Below are 20,990 nucleotides of genomic sequence, written 5' to 3'. Positions count from 1 at the left end.
CTCCACTCCTCCTCACTGTCCTTAATGCAAGACTGCACTCTGTGTCTGGGGTTCCCATTAACACCTCAGCAGTTATAAATGGGTTTGACTTTACCAGTGTGCACCCAACATGCTAAAAACTGGAAGGCACAAAACAGTGACCAAAGGCTTCTTGGAGGACAGGGAAGTAGGGGTAGTGTCAAAAACTGCCTGTTCAAAATACTGTATTTTTGGCCATGAACACATGTATCACTCACACCAAAAATGTGGCACAAACATGACAAACATGCAATCAACAAACAAGCTGGAATTCAGCAACCACCAAACACAGACACTTCAGTGAGGGAAAAGAATTTTTTCTTATCTACAAAAACCCAACTTAACAGTATTATGAACACTAATTCCTACATTTCTCTTTAAAGAACATGTTATTCTATTTACAAGGCTTTTCCCTTCTACAGAGATCCTCTTAGATTCTGTCATGTATCCATTACCTACTTTAAAACTTAAAATATATGCCAAATATTTAATTTTTCTTCTTTAAAAGCTTCTTAATCATCCTAGTCTCCACATGCTACTCAAAAGATGTAAATGACATGAATATTTTGTTTGGATATAGATAATACATTGCTAGTTTTATAAGCTAGCAAAAAGCAAACTGAGCATTTCAGAAAACTTATAAAAACAAGACTGGAAAAAAAAAGCTATCTGGGTATTGTTTTTGTTGTTTGTTTTGGGGGTTTTGTTTTTAAAGTCTTTATGGCTCACAAACCCCAGTTCTGAACTCCCCTCACCTACCTTAGTTTATATTGAGAAATATCACCTTAAAAAAGGGAAGGTCCTCCGAGAGCCCTTTGAAACCATGTAACCAACAGGTCGTTAGTGCTACTCATGCAGGCACACACAATTACTAGATTCCTTCCAACACTGACTGAAGTTCAAGTCAATTTTTTAAAAATGCGTCCATATTACCACCTTATTTTTTCCTGGCGTTTCTAGGAAACACTACTGTCTTAAAGATTTGTTAAGAGGTAGAAATGTGCATTAAGTTATCCAAACAAAGGAGGGAAAATACCCCAAGTATGCTGAAAGTAATGCCTCCGTGTTACAGCTTTTCTGTATTTGTCCATGGTGCTGACCATTTTTTTATTAAGAACACCTTTAGCACCATGGTTTTATTACTACTTAGGAAGAGCTTTAGCTGGTCCTAACCCTTTTCTTCCTCCTCCTGAGTGGGCACAGTATTTCCACCATGTAAAAACCTCTACCTGTCCAACACCTGTATCACAGAGAAAGCTTACCTAAAGAATGTGCAGCTGTGGTTTTGGAGCTGAAAAATCGACCAAGTCCAAGGTCTCCAAGCTTTACTACTCCTGTAGCTGTAATGAACACATTTGCTGGCTTTATATCTGAAAGAAGAACAAATTTAAAACTGTAAGAGTCACAGTGATGTTGCAAGAAAAGCTACTGTTCTATTAATAACAGACCAAAAGAGGATTTTATTTACAGCTAATATTGGTAAGATTTGACAGTGCTATTCAGAAAGAATGGACCTGCAATGTAGAACTTCACTCAAGCAAAGAAAACCAAGAGCCATGGAAAGTAGTTTTTTTTTAAAAACAAGCAAACAAAAAACCACACACCCAAATTCCAGCAGCATATACAGGGGAGTTCACTACTACTTTATACAAGGCTACATAGAAGGACTTACATTAGAACTAGAGAACCTCTTTTGCTATGCCTTAAGTAACAGCCCAAGAATGTTTTCAAGAACTGTAAAACATTTTTCATCACTTTTGCTGATCAAATTACCCACAGTGGCATAACGTTACTTATTTGGAATAGACAACTGATTCTCTGTAAGAGCAGGCATAAAAAAAAAAAAAAAAGGCAAGTTTACTCAGGAGAATGGTTATGTGAACTCGTCAAGAGAATTGGGCTAATCAAGTAGAAACAAAGAAAAATAATGATGCATACCCCAGACAGTTATTTTTCACAAGTAATATCCAGTTTAAGTTTTAATCCAAGCCCTTAGAGACAACACCAGAGACTTTTATTCTGATTTCTAACAAGGTACTTACCTTGTTAGTCTTCTAAATAAACTGACCTGTTATTTGTTTGGCAAGGGAGTTTAGCTCTTACTCTGCTGAAGAGCAATGCACCCTGGCTCTAAACTTACAGAAATCAGTTCACTTTGATAAGAGGGGATTACAGTTTGCGTAAGATACAGGCACAGTAAAAGGAATGGTTAATTACCCTTCAAACACCAGCATTTTCAGGTTTCCAGTAAAAAGTTAAAAAACCTTTTAAGCTTTAGAGGAAGACAGAAGCAATTATGTTCTGCTGCCATCTGACCTAGTTTTGGGAGTTTGGATAACCCTTTCTGTAATAATCCAACATGGATATAGCTCAACTTAAAAATAGCTTTAATTGTCATTGCTTTTGGTGCGTAACCACAGAACCAATAGATTTGGCATAGGTTTGCCAGAAGCTTTGAACTTAGTATTTCAGTTTAAGGAACTTAAATCCTTTTGTTTTGAGCTAAGATATACAGAAATTAACTAATTTAGTTATAAAAGCATTAAAGGAAGATACTTGTACCCTATGGAAAGAATCTGTATTTTATGTCCTCTTTGTACCATTTGCACTTGCAGGCATCTGTACAAAGGGGAAAAAAAAGAATTACAAGGGAAAGCCATTTGCAGGGGCAGAGGTATCAATGCTGATCTGCTGAAGAGTGCAACATTTCTAGCTGCAAATGACAGAGCTCAGCAGACATCAAGGGACTGTTTCTATCAGGCAGTGACCTGCACCCCAGCACAAGGAGCCACCAACCTAGGACAGGTAATTTCACCTGAACCCAAAAAGACACAGCCCACACACAACTCACAATCCATAACCAGGGGGATTTCAAAAAGGAAAAAAAAATAGTAGATCTGAGAAGAAGCTATACTGTGATCTGTTTCCTTTGACTCAAGAGTTAGGAGTGAAATGAAGACCACATCCAGAAGGGACAGCAGCACTGAGGTTTAAAATGGGCCACGGAAATTTAGCACCTGACAGGGACAGCTGGCACCTCCAACAGTTGTTGGGACACAGTATTGACACAGAGATTGAAAATAATGGAAAGGAGCAGAGAAGTGGAGAAAATGCTCACACCTGCACATAATCCAATAGAGAAGGGACTAGGAGAAGAGCTGTACATCACAAGTAGGCAGAGCAGGAGCAGATGCTCTTAGGACAACCAGGTGCAAGAGGTGTAAAGAATGGATTGACAGATCTGTGCAAGAAGGCAGGTAACAACACTTGGGCAAGACAATGGGCAAATACAGAAGAATAAGAACAGGACAGAAAATAAGAGCCAGAAAAATGAAGTAGCAATGGCAGGGTATCCATCACTTCCAGAACTATTGCTTATCTTGAAAAACTTGCTATCAAACAAATGACTACCACAACAAACGTACAACCTCAAACTTCTCTCACTTTTCTATTACTTATAAAGCCTTACAGAAACACACATTGTGTCAGCTGTCAAAACTGATTCCAACCAGCTTAATTCTCACATAGTCAAAGGTTTAGTAAGGACAAATCATCTTTGATCCTGTATTACCTCTATGCATAACACGACGAGAATGCATATGTTCCAAGGCACTGCAAAGCTGAACAAAGTACTTCCAAACTGTTCTTTCAGGAATCAACCTCTTCTGTTTCTTAAAATGCTTAAAAAAATAAAGACGGACAGTGAATATTAAAAATGAAAACTTACATAAAATGACTGAAAAAAAAAAAGAAAATCCTTAATTAAAAAAAGAAAACAAAAAACACAAGAGGCTCACAACCTACTGAGAAAGGTTTAACAAAATTTCTTGACACAGAAAGCTTTTCCCTTAAACATTAATATATGTATCATCAATGCATGTGTATAAGTCGGTCCACACATAGGGCCACAAACAACATTAATGAAATAAAACTCCTACCCCAATAAAGGATTTATACACTATTTAGCACTCCTCAGTGTTGGATTAATGTGGTCAGAATAATCCAGTATAAAGCCACAGAACAAATACAGGTCAAATACAAAGGTATGTGCCACAGAACTTCTCAAACTAAATACTTCCTTAAACCAACACTGATTTCCACACCCTCATTTTCTAAATAGAAGGAAAAAAAAGAATAGCAGTATCACACAGTCACAAACTAAGATCATGTAAGAGAAATTGGTCACATCAGTTTTAAAAACTTCCCCAATACATGAAAGGGGACTAAAGGAACTGTGATTTCTGAAAATTACACAGTGACAGAACTGCTGTTCAACTATTTTTCATCCTGCATAAAAAACCATTCCTGATCACTGGTAACAGTTCACTGGCCTCTTAAAGCTTACACAAAGCAATTACACTCTGCTATACACATCATCTTCAAATATTGTACTCAGCAACTGAGTAACAGTCCTCCAAAGATGCATACTGAAAACCTGGAATTCAGCCAATGTTAAAATATACAAGTTTAATCATGATAAATTTCGCAGTTAAAGGTAAAAAGATCAAAAAATTGTTGTTTTTTTAGCCTCTGTTTCCAAAGAAATCTTATTGTGTCAGGTTTTGAAGTTAAACACAAAGAAAATACATAAACAACATTAAGACTAGCAAAATTTTAGATGGAAAGCAAAGTACTTAGATGTATTTTAATAGTGTGTGCACAGACAGACTTCACACTCATACACGCCTTAAGAAAGTTCACATAACAAACACTTATTAATCTGCAAAAATAAAAATATTTTCATACTATGTTAAAACATGCCACTGAGAAGCTGACAGCTGCATCTACACCTTATACACACACAGGAGTATGAGAAAGATGCTTTTCAACTACCTATAGCAAAACGCATCAGTCATACAAAGGATCTTAACATTCCACCAAAATGTTTTTAGTTATAGGGATTATTTCAAAATTCATTTTCATTTAAATGAGGCAAAGCATATAAATTACATCTTTAAATAAAATTTTCTTTCAGTCTTGGACTGAATCCAAACAAACCCTGTGTATCTGTTCTCCCCATAGCTGGATTTGCATATCAGAGGATTGTTTGATGTCAACAGGAAGATGGAGACCAGGTTTCTTTTCATTTAAAAACAAATACACAATACATCTAAGTATGTGTACATGAAAGCATAGTTCCTTGATTTAAAATGCATTCTGAAATGATCATAATTATAACTAGGTACTTTATTTAAACATTCTGAATTATTATTTTTTTAACTCGAATGCAAGTACAAGCGGTGATAAAATGCCATTCACAAAAGTGTCTGAAACGGGAAGATTTTCCATTACAGATTCCCATTCCCATTTACCTAAAGTACATCAATGTACTTTCAAAGTATTTATGTACAAGTTTTCTTTTAACACTTCATTCACTTGCCATCTCCAGCACTGTAGCTGATGTAAGCTACAAAACTGGCTTCAGTTCTTACAGTGCAAAGATGCAACCTAAGTGTGTCAGACATAGTCTCATTCTGCTGAAGGCTATAGTAATAATTTTGCAGGACAATGATTACCTCCTCCTGAAAGCATCAATAATATTACTTAACCCCAGAGAATTTATCTAAAGAAAATGGAAAAGAGTTGCTAGATTTGCTAACAATGTTTAGAACTAAACAAAGAAACAGGCAGCATTTTCACTTGCATGGGCTTAAAAATAATACAATTATCTTTAAAATAAACTCAACGAACATTATGCTGTTAAGTAATTAATTACACTATCTTCTTCCCTCAAAATATATGTTCTCAATTTTTTCTTGGGCTGTTTTCCATCAATTGGCAAAATAGTGATGAAAAGCCACCACTATCAAAAAGATGAGTTTTGCAAAACTAGCTATTGAAACAAGTTGTACACTCCTAGGAAATAGCCCAGCAGCCACAGTTAATTCTGAGAAAAGTCAATAAGGAAAAGAAACTTCATTTCTGTTTAGAACTTTACCTTCTAACAAGAAAAGTAAGCTGATGGAAAACACAGTCAAACCTATTTTTATGGCGAACAGCATAATTAAATTCATATAGCACACATTAACTGTGTTCAAAGTAGGATCCTTTTCTTTCTCCTCCATTTTACAACAGTCCACAATGCAAAACACAGTTCTAATGATTATGGTGTTTGCTCCCTCCCTACAGGAAGGCCAGAATGCAGAAGACATGATGCTGCAACAGTAATTTTTAACCTCTGTTGTAGCACAGCACAGCAGCACCATAGTCAATGCTGAAATTAATTCACTTAGTGCCTGAAGCATCCTAAGGTCCACACCACCAAGTTAATATAGTTCTCTCCCACTGTACACAGGTTGGCATTACCTGCCCAAATTTGCCCTCAGAGGAATACAGCCTGACATACAGCTCTCTGAAATGCTCTCATCTTCAACACTTCATTATTCTACCTCTTCCACCTGTCTTAGGCTCAAAGGACAGTCCTGATGTCCCTCAGACCACTGACCTTCTAGGTGCGACATTAAAAAAACATGATCCTGTTTGAGGTGAAAGATCAAGCTCGAAATAGTTCAAACTGGGCAAAAAGGGAGCTGCTTGTACATGTGCATTCAAAACTTGGGCAGTGCTGCAAGCCAGTGCTTTATCAGGTAAGCAGAGAACACCGGGCATGCTTCGGCAGCAGGCTGTCTCCCAACAAGAATTACTTGTCTCAACAGCCATATCCCATGAAATTACCATCTCCATCTGAGAATGGGACCACAAAAAACTACTTTGAAGAGTCTCCACAATGTCAGTACATTGTGGATAAAACTGAAATTCAGTCATTTAATGCACCTGGAAATTTTGGTGGTCATCAATTTGCTAATCGAATGCCTTAAAGAGCTTTTAAGTAGGCAGGCTGTATCACCAGTTCATATTTTCATCCCTTTTAAAGAATGACTGAGCAGTTTCAGTGGGAAAACAGAAATCTCCTGGTTCTCTAATGGATTGCTAAAGGAAAAATTAAATATTCTCCAAATGTTTCCATCCTAATGAAATTAAACATAGCTGCCCTGCACCTGAATAGCAAATGCCAGTTTCTTGACAAACAAAAGTAGAGGATAGATGGATAAAAAAGTCTGAAGTCAATATAAAGGCATGAAATTATATTATACTGAGTTTCTAAAGATGGTGCTTTAAAGGTCAAACTCCAAAAGTAAAATGACAGCAGTTAGCAGTTGGTCCTACCTACGCTTAAAAGGCACAATTCAGACAATATTCTTTAGGGGAAACATGCAGGACTATGTTTGGATTTTATAAGAAAACTAAGGATTTCCTGCAGATTTCCACACAACTGGAAATTCAGATATGACTGCCTACATCTCAACAACCATGCTTGGAAAAAATTTAGCATCCAGTTCTGATGTTGGTGCAACAGAGGATTTTAAGGTGTGATTTAGTCTGGTCTAGGACTCACTGAACAGAGAAAAAAGCCAGGAATAAGTAAGAAAAAAAGACAACACAGTGAGTGTTTAAGAAGCTTACTGGACTAAAGAAAGCAAGATGTTTATGAACTTCTCTTGCAGAGAGTTGATGAACTGATCTAAACAATTTTGTACAGTCATTATTTAAAAAAAGAAAAGAACTGTGAAACTGTCAAGTCCAGAGGAACGTATACCTGAATTTTTCACTACACATGCTGTAGCCTAGAGCTGTTTTTTGAAAGACAGTATTTGCAAGAAAAGTAAAATGAAAATTATTATTTCATTACTTTAAACAGATTCCTTCCTTTCTTTTGTGATTTGATAAGAATCTTGATCACATCTTTTTGTTCTCATGACTTCATTTATGTCTTACAAAAATAGAAAGCATGGAAGGTTTTTGTATTTCATTGTACAGACTTATTACACAGTGATTCAACGACCAGATACCAGTGGGAAGAAATCTGAACTGCACCAAGAGGAAAGAGATGCAGAAATGATTACGCAGAACTTCTGAGTAACACATAATAAAGCTCTTGACCACTTCTGACTGTGTTTCTTTGGGAGCCTTTTTTAATATGGCCGAGGAGGAAGAACAAAGAGGAAAGAGGAGGTCAGGCAGCTATGGTAGGAAATTATGGAAGCACAAGGAAGAGTTCTCACTCTGTGAGTACAAAAGAAACAAACCAGAATAGGCAAGGGCATGCAGGGTCAGAAAGACCAGTGAAGATGGGCCGCAATATCCCAATATTTTGGAGACTCATGTATGTAGAAATGAAGTCTCCACCTAAGTCTTATTTTCTATTTAAAAAGCTAAATAATTCCAGTAGCAACACAGCATCCCAGGAATTTTGTCTGGCTCTGTTCCTTGATTAATTCAGCTGCCCATCTCTTTAGATCATGGCAAGTTTTCTGCCATTTTTCTTTGCTTTTTCTGCAGAATAAAAATAGAACTTCCCACCACATCCTGATTCATTCAGTCAGTTTGATATACAGTGTGATCAAATTTGCCTACATTTCAAGGGTAGCAGCTGTCTCTTACTTGTAAAAAAAGAAAAAATACAAAAAAAACCCACCCAAACTATTTGTCATCTATCAGCTGAACATACCAAAAGCAGCAAGTATTCAGCCAATAAAGTGACAAAAATAAAAATATTTACCTGGTTACTTTTCCAACTTTTATTTACAGTTGCTTACATCTCCAGTTACTGAAGATGCCATACATCTTTTTTTCCCCTTTCAGAATTCACAAAAAAGAGTTTTAAAAAATTAAATCCTCCCCTCTTTGTCATCTTAGTACAACAAACTTTATTTTATCAAGAGCAACAGAAGACCAAGACAGTACAAAAATTAACACAAAAGAATGGTACTAATGGAAGTACCTACTAGCATCAGAAGGACAAGTCAGTAGAATTAAACTGTGGTCTCTCCTTTAAAAAAACCAACCAAAGAAACAAAAAAAAAAAAAAAAAAACCACAACCAGAAGAATGCTGCATGGACACCACAGAATTGAGATAGAAGCATCTTCTCAAGCAGACTCTTATTTCATACACAATCAAAAAAAAAGGACATTCACTTACAAGAAATAACAAGCCTTGTAAAGTAAAATTTTTCATGCTTTCCATTTTAGTATATATTCTTTCATGCTAATAATCAGACTTAATAAGAATCCTGGTTAAACTCAGATTCCTTAGAAAGCTCTGCACTCCACATACATGTATTTTTAGCCAACTTTCTTTGCAAGGATTAATTTCATTTTTCCTTATTGAGCAGCCCACCTACAGTCCCTCTGTTCCACCTAACATTTTTGCTGATGCAAAAGAGCAAGGACATACAATGTTCAGAAAGAGAGATCACCTACTGAAATCCAATATACTTGCAGAACCACTAATATAAAATTTCCAATACTACATCATTTTCCTTGTCTCTGCTATTACTGCTGAGCAGGGCTTCTTAAAACACACAGCCACATGTTTAAATTCAACAGTATTTGTTTACATGCATCTCTCTCCAATAAAATCCCCTTGGGAAAACTGGTACAGCACGAAGAGGTGAAACTCATGCTTGAATCATTAACTCTACTTCCTAATAAAAAGCAATAGCATGACACAGTAAATACAGAAGCTATCATCTTAACTTTTTTTTTAATCTTTTCTCTACAAACAAGGCAGACAGATTTGAAATCTCTTTATTCTCAGCAAGTTATCCACATAGTGCAAACACTGACAGTGCAAATTTTTCAAACACAACTGTGGAAAAATTAAAATTAATCCCCAAGTGTTGTTTGCAGGGCATTTCAAATAAGAAAAGTAGCTAGAACCATTATTTAATAAAATCTTCCAACGCCCCCTGCTCTTTAAAGGTTCACAGATAATTTTAGAACCAGTGGGCAAAGCAGGAGATGAAATCTTCAAAGCCTGTTGGAACAGCCTGTGTAAGTTAAATGAAGTTTACTGTCAAGTTAACTTTTCATAGCTGACTGACACCATTATTTTCCCTCTGTGTACGGCCAGTACTTCCACAATAGCTTCAGGTGTGATGTCTGTGAAGGCAACTGGCCACAAGACAAAACACTGTCGATTGTCTAATTATTTTAGCAGAAAATCTGCCCGCTTATTCTTATTGTTCCAGTGGCAGACACACACAATGGCTGACTCACAGCAAAACTAACAAGGCTGCCTGGCAATTACCCAGCCCAATTATCCCACTGAATATAAACTGGGGGGACCAGCCAGCTCTCATTCTGCCAGCACATGTATGTAAGATGCACAGAAACTGGTGCTGCTGCTCTCGTAGTTACCTGTGGCTGACAGCAGAGGTGACAGTGGAGCACGTGTCAGACACCCCAGTAACACACATGGATGGAGGAAAAGCTCACCAGAAGCAGCTCTCCCACCCTGCCAGGGCTCTGTGCCTTGGCTTTTTCTTTTAAGACTTCACAGCTCCATCCACAGAGCAGCCGCTTCCTCTCAGAACACCCTGCCCCGCTTTTCTACCTGCTACACAGCTAACACAGATACACAAAGTTGAATAAGGATGCACTATTTTTCTAATTACAGGAGGTAAAAAAATAAGAAAAAAATAAAAGAAAAAATTTTAGAAGTTTTTTAGTAGCTTTAAAAAAGTTAGTGGCAAAAATTAGCCTGACTGGTTCAAAGCTCCAGGTTCCTCCTTTAGGAAAAGGCACTCAAAAATAGTTTAGCTTTGATCTGTAATTAGCACACCCTGTGTTACACTATCCTATTATATTAAAGGCTTCTTCAAGCTACACTTTATCTTTTGAAGCTTTTTTGAAAAATGAGTATGGAAAAAAGCTAAGGTAAAGGTGATACAGAAAGCAAAAAAAAACCCCACTGAGCAAAAAAATATTTTGAAGCTTTTAACATGTATCAATGATGCAGCTTCAGCAAAGTGCCAAACCGTTCTATATAATAAAATATAACCATATGCTCAATAAAAATACTTTGTGTGAGGAGGTTTGGCATGGGGGTGGTGGTAATGGGGTTTTTTGTTCTTTAAATTAAATCTAGCAGTCATGGAAGGAAAAAAAAAGCACAAGAGACACAGATACTGCTGAAAGCCAAAAGAACCAGATAACATGCTTTAAAATCTGCAATTATAGATCAAGATAAATTAGTATCATTAAAAAAAAAAAAAAAAAAAAAAAATCACACAAACATGCATAAAAGACTACTTTAAAAATACTTTTTCCAAAACCATTATGTCAACTATTTGGACATAAATATACGTATAAGAAAAATCTCAGAATTAGAGCCACCGTGATTTCTCCCCCTTGAGAGCATGTGCACGCAGTCTTCAGTTCTGTTTTCTTTCTGTTAGAAGACCCTTTACTCATTCATTCATGACACTCAGCTAATGAGCAGTTTGAAAATGTCTCTAGGCTTTGTTTATTGTGCGCTATTCATAACCCATTACTAAATATAAGTTTCAGGGAGGGGTACAGCTTCCTAGTGTGCATTGTTGGAATATCAAATTAATAAAATATCTCCACAAATGGCCTTAGAAATGATGAGGTAGTAATATTTCTACTTTACAGATTAGAATGTGGGCCAAGAATAGAGATCAAAAGTGTTAATTAATTCTGGCACCAATTTAAGCACCTCCTTCTCAACATACATAGCTTTATGAAACAGTCAATCTTCAAAGCGGAGTTTCCACTCAGAATGAAGCTGTGAATACTCAATACTTCTACAAACCAAGACCCAGAGTTTTGCCTTGAATGTCAGAAATACAGAATAAGCAATGAGAATTCCCCCAAAAAAGCAGCGGTTGAAGTGGTTTATACAGTATCCCTTGGGAAAAGAACCAGTAAGGATTGTCTTTGGAAAAACCTTGAATTGTACTACCCGCAAAACCTTTGTCTTTCAAATTCCCTGCCTTGAAAACGACCATTGCAGCAAATAAGGCAGCACAGATACAACCATTTCTACACAGAGTAGCTACACCCTTAACACTGAGTCACATGCCATCCTGTTCCCAGCTAGTCTGACTTAGCCCATCCAGGCTCTCTCCCTGCTGGCAGCCAGTTTGTCTGTCTCAAGGATCCTTGCCCAGTCTGTCCTGTTCTCTGACAACACATCAGCTCTTCTCCAGCCTTCCTGTCCCCACATCCAGTACTGGAAATCCCGTTTCACAGTTTCCCAATACACTGCTCTAATTTTCTTACACTCCTCAGTCTCTACTCCCAGTGGCACAAATCTCCTGTCTGCCTTCTCTCAAACACTGCCAACCAGCCAGTACAGGTGTACTTGTCTTCCTTCTTCCCAGTCAGACCCTCCCTCTCCTGGCTTAAGGATCACTCAGCTACTTGTCCCAGCCTACTCCTCAGTCTGCCTTGTTTTCTGTCTTCCCCACATTCATCTCAGATTATTCCATTTCCCAGGCTGTTAGAAAGAATAAACATCCTCGAGACACATGAAAGCTTCAGCCCATCCAAAGCCATCTGGAAAAAGCTATTTCTGGCCATGCCATTTCAGTCACCCGTCCTGCTCCAGGCTGAAGACCTGACAGTCACTCAGGTCATGTCAGCACCGAGGGATGCAGGGGGTTCCCACAGCTCTACACATACAGAAATTCTCCACTTTTGGAACTATGCTCCAGCAATTTCTGTTAAGCCCATATATTAGAAGAATCGAAATTTAGGTGAATTTTCACAGCCATCAGTGTAAGAAAAATCCCTTAGTTTTACATCTGTTTCAAGGCACAAGGGGCATAGAATATTTCAGATTACATGGTTGCAAGATAATATAATGAAATGTTGGCATGCAACATTTTAGTAGGAAATTGCTATATTTTGACAAACTGAAAACATTCTCACACAACTAAATAATTGGCAATCCTAGCAGCCAACAGTTAGTCCTGCTGGACGTGTGTGTGCATGGCAGAAAACAGCTTCTGCAACACTGCCATTCAAAACACACAGGAAGCATCATTTTTCCCACCAACTTTCCAAACAGGAACACCAACTATCTCCCACAACTGCTAAAGGTTTAGATCAATGTTTTGGATAATAAAGAGATGAATAACCAAACAATAACCCTCAATTAATAGCTGGGAGTTTCCCAAAATCCTGGGAAGGGCATGCAAAATTTAATACCTGACCCGCTAAATTCTGACACTGCACCTCTTCTCAATACAAATGCTTCCCTAACTTCATACTCCCAAAAATCTTGCAAGTATCACAGCAAAAGAGAATTACTGCTATTGCAATTAAACATATAGTTGAACTATAGCTACCATGTACTATCAACACTTACCAGGAAATCCTACTTTCTGCAAAAGCATCTCTACATCTATAGCACATTCCCAGGACACCAATCTACCAGAAAATACTTTGGAAAAAAAAAGTGACAGTTTTCCATTCCCAGCAACACAACCAGCTTCCCTGCAGTAAGAAAGGGTAATAATGGGCTCTGAGGCAGCCAGCACCCAGGGCAGCTGGTGTGCAGAGAGAAAAAGCAATGAGCTGCTGCAGCAGTACATGCCCCCTCAAGACACTGCCATGCCACAAGACCAGAGGGGCAAGATGCACTGCTAAGCTCCCAAAAGCAACTCGTGCACAAGTTTCTGACCTGCACCTATTCACCAGCCCAGCTCAGAATGAAGTGCCTGAGCCTCCATTCAGCACTGAACACTTCAGGGAAGGCAGACTGTAACAGCTGTCCCTTCCAAAGCACTGCCAGTACCACACGTCCATAGATGCCCAAAGGCTGTCACCTCTTGCCCTGCAGCCACCTCTCACCATGACAGGCTGCAGTGGAGTCGTGGTTCCTTCACACAGGCAGCAGCAGCACCTGGGGCTGGCAAAGCTTCCAGGGAATGAAGCTAAAATTGCTTCCAAGCTCACAAAAGGGGTGCTACCCCTTAGCACAGGTAAGCTAGCCAACGTCATAGTGCTGCAAAGAAGTCTCAAAAAACTCCAGAGCTAATATCCTTTGGCATGGGAAGGAGGGGCTGCATTCCAGACCATGTGGAGAGGAGAAATTGCCTGATGCAGTTTCATACAGTGAAGCCCAAAATATCCACAACTAGCGAAACATTGAAATTAGAATCAATGAGATTTCAAACAAGTCTGAACAGAGCTCCAGCTCCTGCAAGGAGCAATTTAGATATGCATCAGTTGCTTGGAAAGAAGTGACTATTCCTGCATTTGGACTACCCTATAAAAAACAAGTTCAAGGACAAAGAATTCACCATTCTTAGCTATAGAAGCTTGAGATATCAAATAGGAACTTCATACTGATTAAATGCTTTAAAATATTTGTTATTTTACCAGGCTAATTATAGTATATTTACCTTTAAATAAAGTTGAAAAAATACACACAGAAAGTGCTGTCTGAGGAGTGGGTGAAGTGCCTAGGTGACATTTTGTAGAATTCAAGTTATTTCCCATCTACCTTGAGAAAGCTGCACACATATTTTCAACTTTTTAGATGAAAGCTTTCCTGCTTGTTTCCAAAACATGATTAACTTCCTTAAGATCTGTATGACATATTCAGTTTAAAGTTTGCATTTTTTTGGTGCACTAAGCTTATTTGCCAGAAGAACCTAAAAACTAAAAATAACTGCAGAAATGAAATAGACTTGAAAGTTTACTGCTGAGTTAAGAAAAGTCCCAAGACTTTAGTACCTTGATAACATCCCTTCTTGCAAGCCTAGTAATTTCATATTTAGCCTTAAATAATATGCTAATTACGTTGCAAGATAATTCAAATTCTCTTGTTCCAACATCTTCAGGACAAACTTTACTATCTCTTTTTACTAAATTATTATAATGTATTTTCTTAATTCAATTAGTAGATTCTTCTTTATTTGTGGCAATTTCTTTATCCAATATATCAACTGCTGCTTGAAAAAAGAAAAACTGAAAAACCCACTGAAAATTTTCACTTTGTCACTGCTTGTGGCAGAGGAGAACCATGACTAATAAGAAAAGGGACCAAGCCCCAAACTTGCTTTACAACGTATTACTGTATTGCAGAAGGAGGTGCTATTACAAGGTAACATCAGTTCTCATGAACTACCCTGAACCTTGGCAGCCACATACTATCACATGTTCTGCAGCAGAGATCACAGACGAACAACAGACCATGAGCTACTGGGACTTAGCACAATAGCTAAGAATGATTTCCTTGTAGTATCTTTGAGGTAATAGTATCCAGGAACCTAATTCACTGACACAAAAAAATGCAGAATTTTTCCTTCTTTCACCACGCCCACACAGGGGTTACACAGTGCTGAGGTACATACTGCAGTGCAAAACCAACTGAGAGTCAAACACATATTTCCCCCTCACCAATATTCCCCTCTCAGTTTTACTGCTACGCCAATATGCCACGTTCAAGAATTCTAACGGGCCATTAAAAGCTGTACTGTAAGAAATCCTCAATTTTGAACTCTCCTGCTTTTGAGAATGGAGGCTATATTGAAACATCTCCCTGTGACAGAGATAATTAAAAAAATAATTAAGGTAAAGTGGATTAAATCTGTGTATGTACATACATAAACAGAGCAGCAGAGAGAACACGAGATACCTCTGATTTCATTATGTGATATGTAAATGCCAATGCACTGCTGCTTCTTTTTGGACATACAGCAGATTCTATGAATTCTATTAGAATACATATGAATGCACCAACTGATTTTCCTCAGTTGTCTACTCAATGGGGACAAAGAGAGTATTATTCACAGGTAACAAGAGGGACGATACAAAAGCTGGGCAGCAAGGATATGGTTCATTAAGGGAAGAACTAAAGAATTCATTAAGGTGCACTGTGAGGCACAGCAGCCTTGTAAGTATTCTCTGATGTGCCAAAAATGTCATAACAAATACCCAAGTAAACTAGTTAAGTAGTTTTCCCTCACATTAATATTGGTTTTAGCGTCATTCAAGCTGTGGTCATTTACAATTTCAAAAACATCCTTGATCCCCTCTACGAATCACACAAGCCTGGTACCCAAACACTGTTCTGGGGGTGTCTCAACATTCTCCAAGGACTTAGAACAACATTCTAGCAAGAACACTGGAAACCCAAGCAGTTTATTTATCTTGATAAGACAACATAGTTATTTACCTTAATAGTGTGACAGGCAGCCCCACTTCTAGGAAGATTCTATACTATTACATGTAATTTATTTTTCAGGCAATTTTCAAAATACATTTTTAAGAATGGTGAGCCCCACATTTAAACTCATATTGTCAAAGTGATCTACCAAATCATTTCCTCCACCAGCAGCATGAAGACACAGTGCATTGTGACACCTCATACATATTTAATAATAGCCTGATAGGCTGTCATTAACATCAAACAGCAATCTAAGTTTGCTACATTAAACATGATCCCTGTGTTAAGAGGACAATCACAAAGTGCCTCCAAGATCGAGCCTGTAAGAAATACCCACCGACTTGAACAAGGTGTAATGAGGCCAACTGCACTGAAAAAGCCACACATTGGATTTAAAATTAAATAATGAAAAAAAAGCAGGGGAAAAAAGAAAAAGCTTCGGTGGGTCATAAGACCAGACATGCCATAAGGCAATCTGTCACAGAGTACTCATATTAGTAACTGTTGTGTCAAAACTGAACATTCAAAAGAAAAGACAAACCTTCCTTTATGTTTTATGAAATGTAAGCCCACAGAATTAATAATTCATGAGATGAAGAAAAATATCACATTTGGCTATAAATATTAACAGATGCTGTCAACCTGCTTAGAACTAAATTTTGACTGTCCTACCTTACAATTACCAATTTAGAAAGGAATATTCTTCAAAAGCTCAAAAAAAAAAAATCAGCATGAAAGTCATTAATGAAGAAATTAACATTCTCTATTCATGTAGGTCCCAAGCAAAACAGCCTGACTGTGTTCTGTGCTCGGCTGCTGCTGAGTGAACACTAATTGACCGGCATTGTTTGCGCCCACAGTGGTGGTGTGCTGTGTTGACAGCAATAACATTGGTGTGCACACAAGAAAAAATGCTGAAAGGACATACTAGACCCAAGACCCAGTGGAAAAAAGGAAGGGGAAGAGGGGAAGTAGTTGTCAAATGACCAAGAAACATTTTAAGAAGGCACTTCAAACTTAATAGAAGTTTTAGAACACAGAATTTTATACAATGGGTCTTGGATACATTTTTCTGATTAGCTAAATAAGCATTTAAAAACTACAAAAAGAAAAGCAATTAACCCATCATGCACAAGCATGTATCAGTAAACTCACTTCATGTAATTTCAAGGAAATATGAAATATATTTTTAGCAGTTCAAGTTCTAGAAGACACTTCTGCTGTATGACACCTGTTCTCTGCTTTCACTGCTATTATAGAGAATAGAATATTGGAACACAAAACACAATCATGCCAAAAAAAACAGAATGCCATTAAAATGGATTGTTCTAAATGGTAGCGACAGAGCTTTTCTTTACAGGCTTTTTTTCTTCTCCCCAGTGCTAATATAACTTCAGTCTACTTATGGCCCCATCTGCATTCACATTCTGGGCAACAGTGTTAAAAATACTAAGCATCAATACTGGCCATATATTTAAAAAAAAAAAAAAAAAAATCAGCCTTAACACCTTCCTTTTCTCTACAGTTCCTGACATTTTCACTGCATTTCACCCAGTGATGATCACACAGAATGAAAAGCCAAAGTTGAACATTACAAGCTCTTATTTAAAAAAAAAAAAGTTAATCCCTACCTTTATCATTCTAGAGAGATCTCCAGCATCTGCTAATTCCAACACTATGTTCAGTTCATTGTCTTCAATGAATGAGGCATAATACTTGATTACATTTGGATGATTCAGTTGCTAAGAAAGCAAAATAGTAATTCACATTTTAGTGAAGAGCACACCACATGTTTTAAGTCCAACACAGGAAACATTCTCATTTAGGCAAACAGAACAACCCCTGAAATCGATTTTACTATGATACAAATTACAAAAAGTAAATGCTGCTGAGAAGCACGTACAAATACTTTGCAAGAACAGGATGGCATTTTAGGACCTACATGGTGACTGACACTGCAATTTTAGAGGAATTTTGCTTCAAGGTATATATCCAACTTATCTGAAACAGCAAAGTCAATTTTTGAAGTAAACAGCAGTATCAATTTTTGAAGTCAGGATTTTACTGTACAAAGGACAGTCATTCACAATATTGCAATTTTGGCAGAAACTTCTACTTGAAATGTTAGTCATTATTCTATTGGATTTACTTCTCGATATTAATTTTTGAGGAAATAAAGATCAGAAAATTCTTCAAAGTGAGGCTTTTAAAAACTCTAAACAAAAAGCCAGTGGACACCTCAACTATGTCTATGAAAAACATAACACTTTTTGATGATGGTTGCACATTTTCTAAACAAATCTTTTACCTTAAGAAGATCTATTTCTTTGATGCAGTCAGCACGGGCTTTGGCATCCATTAAATCAAATATCTATGCACAAGAGATAAAACAATTTTAAGTGATAAAAATGTAGTAAATTGAGTGATCATTATCCTTATTTCATAGCATCCATAAAGCAACTTGAATTATGCATTTCATGGCAAGATGTAATATTACAGTTAGGAATATTTCTAATGCTCTGATGCACTGATTTAGTGCTGTGGCCATTCTTTTAGTCCCCTCACAGGAAACAAGTCCATTGTAAGTACAAGCTTTCCAATGTTTAATTGCACCTCTGCATATCTGTTCGAAGACACAGCAATAATTTAGCACACCTTATACATAGTTCAAATCTCAGGCTCCTATCCCATTCTGCCACTCCATTTTCACAAACTGACTCTTTAGTACTGAGCATACCTTTTTTTTCCCCTTAGTCTTGCTACAGTCTTTCATTTCAATTCTAAATAATGCATGCTATTTTACTCTCGGGATCAAAACTTCATTGTCACCTCCAACTCCTTCACTCCCATTTCCTTCCCTTCTGCCAGCAAAGAAGGGATTTGGGTTATGCTGTTTGTTTGTTTATTAGAGCACTTTTTTCTAAGTCCTCATCTGTCACCTTGATTTTTACAGCCTTTTACAGTTATGACATCTCTGCTCTTCATTTTTCCCACCTCACATCTACTCCAAATTACTTGGCAATGTATCTCATTTTCACCTTCTCCAGTTAGCCACTCTACTCTCCACTAATTTCAATTTTTGTTTGAAGTACTTCTTCCTCCCGTTAGAGTCCTTGTCCAAATTCTACACATCTATATTTAATGTAATGTCTATTTTCACTCCCTTTTTTACCACCTTTGGGTTTTCACTTCACTTTCTCAAACGTGCACCTCCATACATGACTATTTCCCTTAAAAATGACCAAAATGCTACTTCCTCTAAGAATCCTTCCTCTCTCATTTCTGATTACTTTCTGAATTTAACAAACACGTTTAACAAAACAAAACTAAAAAAAAAAAATCACCGAATTCTTTGTGGTCTGCGTATTGTATTTGAACTATCCAGAAGAATAAGAGACACTCAGCTTTATTCATTGCCACAACATTTATGAAATTACCTTTTCCAGTTAGAACTTCTCATGCACATAACCTTTCTAGATAAATAGTCACCAAGAAAAGATGTATTATGTCCTGTGAAGATCACAGGTATCTGGTTCCAACCAAAAGCTCAACAGCTGACAACTTCTATTTAATATCCTGCCACAAACCCCAGAAACAAAAACATGGATTAACAGCAGTTTCAGTACTGAATGTCTGCAAAGAGGTCATCTCAAACCGACTGCCACACTGTTCACATGAATCACACCTTCTTTCCCTCTCCCCCAAGAAGTTCAAACAAATCAGGGAGTCTGCATATGATCTGCTAAACCTCACCTTCATTTTCTACACCACTCTGCACAGTATGTTTGTCATTCCTTTAATCAACTGAAAGGAGACATCTAGAAACTTCATGCATGGAGCACAGGCCTCACAGAGCACACATATGCTCTTCACTAACCACTATTTCTCTTCACACATCCAATCTTCTGTCTTCAGAGCTGCCATAAAAAAGAAGAGCCTGCAATGGATACTAGACTTACTTTTTGGGAAAAAAAAAAAACAAAAACAAAAAATCAACAACTAAAAAAGGACAACTCTTGAGCCAAGAGCTGAAATGCCAGACTTGCAAGTAGTAAGAAAAAGGGTAAAAGAAAAGAAAGAAGAAAATAACAAAACAACAAAACTACTGAACAAGAAAGAAAGGGAATAAGCCACCACAGACTACTTGTATATTAATGCCAGGATGATGGGAAATAAACAGACTGAGTTAAAAGCAGTTACTCAAGCAGGAGACTGTGGCAGACTTAACAGAAACACAGCAGGTTAAGTCACAAGAAAGGAATGCTAACACTTAGAAATAAAGCAATTTCAGATGTAGTAAAAGAAAAGAGTACTATATGTGAAATTACAGGTACAAGTATTAAAAGATAAGTAACACTGATAAAAAACAGAAAAGAGCTTAAGAGTTAAAGTTGGAAACTTAGTGAAGAAGATGAAATAGCCTGTATCTGTTATAGATCTACACTTTGAATGAAAAAGCATGGCTCTTTAATAATTCTGACAACAGATTAAAGCCCTAGTGTTTGGTACAATCATGAGGGAGTCTGACGATTTTCCTAGGAAACATTTTAGAAAATCCTAAATATTACAGGTAGCACATTACCTGAGGAAATACTGAGAAGGCATGAAATCAAATGTTTTTCCTTATAACATAAGAGACCAGGAAATGGAAAAATTTATACACCCTCCCCCAAAAACAATCAATGAAAGTGTATCAGGAAGCAAGGAAAAAAAGCGAATAGGTACAGGGGAGCACCTTGAGGCTTCACATTTTTGCCAAGCTCTAGACAACAATGACCTAAGAGCATTCCTTATAAATGATACAGAGATTCAACCCCAAACACACCGGAAAACCTAATCAAAACTGGGGACAGAATTTCAGACTGAAAACTGTACACAAACTATCTCCTTGTAAGATTTGGAAAAAGTACCAAAAGCACAGTTTCAAGATGCAAATCAAAAGAGCTTCATTTTGTGACAAAACAAGGCAGTTTGCACCTGTTAATG

At 37.3% G+C, this 20,990-nt stretch overlaps 1 protein-coding gene across 3 annotated transcripts in view; it reads right to left on the bottom strand.

Moving 5' to 3' along the window:
- NEK7 (NIMA related kinase 7) overlaps nucleotides 1–20,990 on the bottom strand; it is a 57,839-nt gene that overhangs the window by 24,434 nt on the left and 12,415 nt on the right. For all 3 annotated transcript variants that reach the window (XR_001860452.1, XM_008630213.2, XM_017729720.1), the window contains exons 3-6: nucleotides 18,313–18,375; nucleotides 17,636–17,746; nucleotides 3,590–3,698; nucleotides 1,281–1,388 (exon numbers count right to left, since the gene is read on the bottom strand). Coding sequence is in view for 2 of the 3 variants with exons in the window: in XM_008630213.2 (XP_008628435.1) it covers nucleotides 1,281–1,388; nucleotides 3,590–3,698; nucleotides 17,636–17,746; nucleotides 18,313–18,375 (391 nt within the window). In the remaining variant the exon portion in view is untranslated. The remainder of the gene's footprint in view (nucleotides 1–1,280; nucleotides 1,389–3,589; nucleotides 3,699–17,635; nucleotides 17,747–18,312; nucleotides 18,376–20,990) is intronic.

Source organism: Corvus brachyrhynchos, unplaced genomic scaffold, assembly GCF_000691975.1.
Source record: "Corvus brachyrhynchos isolate BGI_N302 unplaced genomic scaffold, ASM69197v1 scaffold101, whole genome shotgun sequence".
NCBI lineage: Eukaryota > Metazoa > Chordata > Aves > Passeriformes > Corvidae > Corvus > Corvus brachyrhynchos.
The sequence above is the reverse complement of the archived record's forward strand: the minus strand, read 5'-3'. Positions and strand labels throughout refer to the sequence as shown.